Below are 7,435 nucleotides of genomic sequence, written 5' to 3'. Positions count from 1 at the left end.
CTGCCATCTTCCCTGCTCAGCACCAGCAGGCACTGCTTTCCAAAGCTTTTACCTCCCACACAGCTGTAAGCACCATTTTCATAATCTTCTGTTAAACTGTCACCCTTTTGGGTCAAGGCAGGTAAAACCAGCACAATAAAGATGTAAACTTGGGGAACAATTCTGGGAAGCTTTCAGCAAGAAAGATAGCAGCTTTGCTGCTGCCTTGACATTGTGCCCTGCCCCAAGACAGGGCGGCAGACAGACAGACAGATGGCCCTCACCAAGTGCTACGTGCCACTTCCCTGAGAAACGCCACATCGCAGAGAAAGCAAAACACAGATCATGTTGAAGTCCCATTCATACTCACATTCTTGGAGTTTGAAAAATTACTTGAATGAGAAATAAAAGTTGAGCTTGATCTTCTCATTTTCTTTCTCTACTTGCTTTTCCCTTTCCAGGGACTGCCACCAGCACTGGTTTGCCTGGGTAAAACCACACTTCATGAGGGTAACACTCGAGTCTGGGCAGCTTTATGACAAAAGGGGCTACCCTGTGACTCCTCACCTGTAGCCAGCTCTCACATCCTCCTGCCAGCAACGGAGGAAACGACCAATGATGTCCTTGAAGGATTTTTCCAAGGACTCTGCTATCTTCAATTTTCTCCTTTCATTTCAGAAAAAAAGAAAACAAAAAAGAAGGACACTGCAGGTAGAAAAACATTTGATTAAACAATTAGTTGAAGTGCTGTGATGCCTCACTGGTACCAGTACGTGGGACACAATACAGTGATTTAACTGCATCCTTCCCTACTCAAATTATGCATTTGCAAATGCGCCATGATTGCTATGTAAGTGGCTTTACTCCATAAAGACAACTACTTCTTGGGTGAGGAAATACAAATATTTCCCAGATATATGTATTTGGAAACATGAACACACCAATATTGTGAAAACAGAACTAGCCAGACTAAGCCCTTTTAAATATATACCTCAATTGCATGTTCACTGACAGCATACAGCAGTCACTGGGTGAAACCCTTTGAGCCAGGCTATGTGGGAAGTTGGAACAGGTGACAGAAGCTTGGAAGGGATCAGAGAGCATGAATGATACCTGCACTCCTAAATCCTGTTAGCTGTTCAAAAATGTATAATCAATCTTTGCTGTCCCTTCTCCTTGTGCATTTGCTCATTCCCCTTGCCCACCAATAGTTGTGGGGCAAGTTTGTCTAGTCACCATCACATACATCTCCCTCTTTTTCCCCTGAAGTTCTTTACCATACTAGTGTCTCACTCAAACACTGTCTGGAATTTTGCCTGGGAGAACGGGGGCTGCGGAGAGGGCAGGCTTTTGTAAAGGTAACGTTAAGGTGCAATTATGCCTTATTAAGGGATAAGGAAGAGGTGAAATTATCATTTCAGCTCCTTTCCTGCCCCAAACTTATTTCACACTCAATTATGAGGTTGACTCATGTTGCAATCACACATTTTCCCTCACAGACCAACAGTAAGAAAACTGGAGTGGCCGGGAGCATCCTGATAGAGAAGGAAAGAGCACAGGAGACACCCTCACGGGCAGCACAGGTCCTGCCCTGCCTGCAGGCAGGAGAGGGGGAGCGCTGCTCACCAGTGCCCACAGCGAGCTGGGGCCCTGCCAAGGCAGAGCTGGTTGCCAGGGGCTGCCAGCTCTGACTGGAGTAGCACAAGCAGGCACTGATCCCCACAACATCTTTGTGCATCTGTGAGATGCCTCCTGTGCTCATGGGTGCCTAAAGGGATGGCTAATTAGCGTTACAGATACTAACACCAGCCTGAGTTTTGAAGCACATGCCCCATTACATGCTGGTTTCAAGCATCCATGCCGCGGCTCACGTGCTGAGGCTTTCAGGTTTCAACATTTCAAATTAAAAAGCTGCCACAGGACTAATTTATTTCTCACTTAAGAAACTGGAAATTGCCACACTTAACCAAGCCCCTGGGGACAGCGTGTCCTACACTGCAGCTACAGTCACACCCCTCAGGTAACACACACAAACCTGATGACTTCACTCTAACCCTAAACAAAGGGTAACCCAAACTTCAGTGCTTCCAAAACTTCATTAGCATTTGCTGTCATAACCCAGTCGTTTCACATATGATCATCGAACACCCTCTTAACTTGATAAATTCTTAGCCTTAAAGGCTTTGAGTTTCAGTTTCATTGAGAGTCCCCACCGTCCTCAGTGCACAAGGAACTGAAAAGCTCCCACTCCACTTATTTTTCATTGTATACTTGGTCCTACACATAACACTTACCAAATAACATACAACATGAGTGCAACAAACCGAAAAGCAAATATTTACAAAAATGAAAATGGAAGCATTTAACTATTCCTAGCCATTCCTAATAGTAAGAGACAAAATGGGGAAGTGTAACATAATAAAAAAGTGTACATAGTAAAAAAAGGCAGTGAAAATTGAAATGGGATGAGTGCCTACCACCACTCATGCCTTTTCTACCCCACACACTTCTTCCTTTTGCGACTGCAAAGTTTATGGGCCACCTTTCCTGTTTTCTCCACCTATTCAGAGCCTCTCACAGGATGGAGTCACAGACAGTAAGAAAACGAATTCTGCTGCACTATAGAGTCACTGTGAGTATTTTATAGACAATTAATTTTGCACACATTGAAATTACTCCATAACCACAACCTTTTGTTCAATAAAAATTAACTGTCTCATTTATGCTTAGTTCAGTAATTACAAAAAGATGCATTCTCCTAAATGACTGCACAAGATTATTTGTAGAAAAAAAAAAAAGATGACTAGCAAAGCAAATTTCTTCTCTAAAAATTACACTGACTTTTCACTATTTCTCACACTGAACTGTGTTTTCTATGTTATTTGCCTACTGCTGCTGTCTAATTTCCTTAATACCTTAAGGCTGCTATTTTACCTGTGAATTGTTGAAACTGAGGAGAGGCAGAGGGCACACTGGCATGATTTGAGAAGTTTGGAAAATCCTGCCTGGACTGGACTGCATCGCCAGCACCATCTGTGGGGCTCCGCGCAGACAGAGCACCATAGTCCCCATGCTACATTTCTCAGGTAAGCTGTGCCAGAGCTCACAGGCATGGCCAGAACAGCCGGGTTACCACTTCACACCCTCTTAAGGCAGAAAGTGAGGGCAGGCTCCTGGTATATATATTCATTAACTTGGAAGCTCTGAGTAGAACAGGCCAGCATGTTTTCCTGCACAGCAGCTTGCAGGTAACTCCTCGACACCAACCTGATTCTAGTCCAGCTGCTGACAGTTCTTATAAAGAAAAAGAAAATGTATTTGCCCTGAACTCTGAACTCCTAATTATTACAAAAATTGCATGTCTTCATTTTTTCAGAACTAAGGCCTTTTATTGCATTTTGCATCACCATTCAAATCTAGGAATAAAATGCATATATTGAACCATGATGCATTCTTGACTGCCGTATCCCAGCAGTCTACAACATTCGATCTAAACACATGAACCGCTTGAAAAACATTATTGCTGATGATGGAATAGCTCCATCTTCTGGAATAAAAGTTATTTTCTTGACAGCCATCTTTATATCTCCAGCATGGATCTATATGTAAAAACTTCTATTTCAAAACCTAACGACTATTTTTACTGATGGAACGTGAATCTTGGATAGAAAATTGGAAGAATTTTGGATAATGGGACTTCTGATAAACTTTAGGAAGTATTAATTATTTTCTAATGACACTGAAAATGCATGTCCATTGTTCAACATGCCATATTTAAAACTGATCTGATTATTTAAGAAATAGCTGTAATCTGATTTTGAGAACAAAAATTTAAAATCTGTTTAAGACAAAACAACACAAATTTAAATTTAGTCCTGATTTAGAGTACTCCAAGTTGAAAGTTCGTAGTTCTACAAAAGTGTGTTTGCGATTAAACACTGTTGTAATCAGAGAGTGAGTGATGTCCCTGCTGAAGTACTTGAAGTCTGAACTATAGAGAAGGGGCTGCAAGTGATCCTTATTGCTATTTACTAAAACACTTAATGGATGTTTAAATTAAGCACATGATGCATTTTAGGCAGGTAATTTGTAATGATGATTCCCACACATAAAATTTAACTTATGGTCAAGTCAGATGTTCAGCTGGAGGGACCAGAACAAAACCATGATTGCAATTCTTGATTTCATCACTTTTATGTATCTTGGGCATAATCTATGGCTGTTCCTTGAAAAAAAAACAAGCATTAATGAACTAAGTTCTTATGTATTCACTCACAAAGGGAAAAAAGCATTGAAGCTGTTAGCGACCTAATCACTGGTGCTGAATAGTATTTCTTGATTTCACAGGAAGGGTAGAGCCACCAGAAAAAAAAAAACCCGAACCCAAAATTTAACACATACATCTCCATCTACTTTTGAAATAGTGGTATATCTAAAATTAATACATACTCATGGACACACAAGAATAGCAGAAATTTAAATAAACTTGCTTAACAAAACAAAGCAACTGAAGCTTTATTTCTCTATATAGAAAGATGCATCCCTATGTGCATTCTTTTAAGCTAAGGAAAATGAAAAAGCCATGCAGCCCTTGCAAGAAACAAATCCTCAGGTGGTAACATATATACATAGAAAGTTTCCCCTTTAGTAGATGATTCCTCTCAACAGATGCTTAATGCCATTTAGGAGATCCAAACTTATGACTACTTTATAGTAGAATATTCTACTACATTTTTTTCAGTACAATAGCAAAACCATTGCATGAACCACCATATTGCTCACATCAGTTAAACAAGAGCAAGTAACAAAACTTAAGAACTAAACCTATAATCTGGAAATTAGATTCTTATGCAAAGTAAGCACAATGAAAGGATATAGAACAAATGAAAGGTCTTTTCTTAAAAAAGTTATCTTTCAACCTTCTGCAACTTCACATCTCATATGGCTTTTGAATGGAGGCATTAGTTAAAAGAATTTTCCCACCCATAGTCAAGTATTGACTGTATTTAAATACAGCAACGCAAGGACAAACAAAAGTTAAAAATTTTGCATACCGTATTACTTTATGTAATACAGTGTAAAATCCCTTTTTCTAAGGCTACAAAGGACAGATTTACAGTAATATGAGGTACCAGCATTTATGGTCAGAAAAGTAAAGATGGAAAAGAATTATACAGCATTGTCATCAGACATTTCTCTTTTCTTTTTCTTTTTTCCTTTTGCTTCTTTTTGAGGGGTTTTTGGTTTTCTTTTTTACAAAATACATGTCTTGATGACCACATGCTTTAAGCTTATATTCATTTATTTTTATATATATATATTTTATTTGTAGGGGCAATTGAGAGAGAGTCACAAATAAGGAAAGGACACTAAGGTTTTAATATGGGCAACAAAAAAAAAAATGTTTTCACCAGAATAGATTCACATTACAGTACACCAATATCGACAGCATTCTCTTTTGTCTATTTTTGGTACATAAGATGGAATCTCTCTACATAACCTTATAAGGCTTCAGTAACTAAAAAGTAAAAAACCTATTAGTTTACAATTTATTTAAAAATTCTGAAAGACACAGCAAGTTCTAAACTTTAGTAGTGCTACCCATACACAACCATCTGGTTTAAGAACCCATTAAAGGAGCCTCCTTTCAAGGGAGCTTCCAACAGCAGAGTTGTGCAACATGGATGTCTCTTACTACAAGGGAAAAAAAAAAAAATTACACATGGCACATTCTCATTCATGTTTTGCAATGTAAAAAGTTACAAACATACCTAATCAAATAAATAATAAAAAAAAGAATCTGAAATGTGTTTGTTATGTATGCTAAACCCACTATGCAGAATAATGGAAACTTTCACTCACAGACTATTTACATGGTAATACCCAGGTGAGGGTACGCACTGCTACAAAACTCATAAAACAAAGGGTAAACTTGAAATGTTTTCCATAGTAAAGGTCTAGCAGCATGACTATATCTAATGCTGTTTGTTTTCTTGATGGTTTTTGGAAGTTTGTTTTAATCTATGTCTTCATCCAGTTCGTAATTGTCTTTATCATAAATATCTTTTACTAAAAGAACCCGTACTAACATATTTTCCAAAGTGTTGCGGTCCAGTGAAGTGGCAGTGTACCAGATGGGACTCTCTGCGGAGACAGAGCACTCTGGTTGCAGATAGAACATGTCCATCCTCTGATTCAGATTCTGTGGGCTACAAGGGGGAAAACACAAGCAGGTTGGAAAAACAGTCTCACCGAACAAAACAGTACCTTAGCAGCTCCAAAAACCTGCACAAACAAAACTCTAATTGTACATAGGCAAGCTACCAAAAAAAAAAATTTATGTGGAGAAATGTGGTCTTGTTCATAGGATGCTGGGTCTGGCTCAGGTTCAGCCAGTCCTGTGTCCTCAATGCAGACAAAAGCAGACACCTGGGACTTAGCAAGCATACAGGAGACCACAGATTCTTCCAGCTTTCAAAAATTTGCAGATCCAAGATTTTCTAAACCAGAAAGTACTTTCTATCTATACCTAGGAAGCCCTGATCAACAGATTTGCAGAGGCCTAACAGTGACATCAGTTAATTGCTTGCACTGCTGCCTGATGCAGCCATCTCTGAATGTAGAGCATGGATGGGGTTCTCGTGAAAATCAAGGTCAGTAGTTCTGAGAGATGCACAGAAATACCACAAGCTAAAATCCCCCCTCCTCCTCTTTTACTTAAAGGGTTGGTTATTATAAATCTTAACACCTGTCTCTTATACACATGATGTGTATAAGAGACAGCAGTACAATAGCAAAACCATTGCATGAACCACCATATTGCTCACATCAGTTAAACAAGAGCAAGTAACAAAACTTAAGAACTAAACCTATAATCTGGAAATTAGATTCTTATGCAAAGTAAGCACAATGAAAGGATATAGAACAAATGAAAGGTCTTTTCTTAAAAAAGTTATCTTTCAACCTTCTGCAACTTCACATCTCATATGGCTTTTGAATGGAGGCATTAGTTAAAAGAATTTTCCCACCCATAGTCAAGTATTGACTGTATTTAAATACAGCAACGCAAGGACAAACAAAAGTTAAAAATTTTGCATACCGTATTACTTTATGTAATACAGTGTAAAATCCCTTTTTCTAAGGCTACAAAGGACAGATTTACAGTAATATGAGGTACCAGCATTTATGGTCAGAAAAGTAAAGATGGAAAAGAATTATACAGCATTGTCATCAGACATTTCTCTTTTCTTTTTCTTTTTTCCTTTTGCTTCTTTTTGAGGGGTTTTTGGTTTTCTTTTTTACAAAATACATGTCTTGATGACCACATGCTTTAAGCTTATATTCATTTATTTTTATATATATATATTTTATTTGTAGGGGCAATTGAGAGAGAGTCACAAATAAGGAAAGGACACTAAGGTTTTAATATGGGCAACAAAAAAAAAAATGTTTTCAC

At 38.5% G+C, this 7,435-nt stretch overlaps 1 protein-coding gene across 8 annotated transcripts in view; it reads right to left on the bottom strand.

Moving 5' to 3' along the window:
* Positions 1-4,469: 4,469 nt before the first annotated feature.
* The window catches only part of ZMYM2 (zinc finger MYM-type containing 2), a 98,256-nt gene continuing 95,290 nt past the window's right edge, over positions 4,470-7,435 (bottom strand). For all 8 annotated transcript variants that reach the window (XM_026841156.1, XM_026841226.1, XM_026841216.1 and 5 more), the window contains one exon: positions 4,470-6,188. In XM_026841156.1, coding sequence (XP_026696957.1) covers positions 5,996-6,188 — 193 coding nt within the window. In that variant the 3' untranslated portion in view covers positions 4,470-5,995. The remainder of the gene's footprint in view (positions 6,189-7,435) is intronic.

The sequence above is a fragment of the Athene cunicularia genome, assembly GCF_003259725.1.
Source record: "Athene cunicularia isolate RWA chromosome 1 unlocalized genomic scaffold, athCun1 chr1_part1, whole genome shotgun sequence".
Lineage (NCBI taxonomy): Eukaryota > Metazoa > Chordata > Aves > Strigiformes > Strigidae > Athene > Athene cunicularia.
The sequence above is the reverse complement of the archived record's forward strand: the minus strand, read 5'-3'. Positions and strand labels throughout refer to the sequence as shown.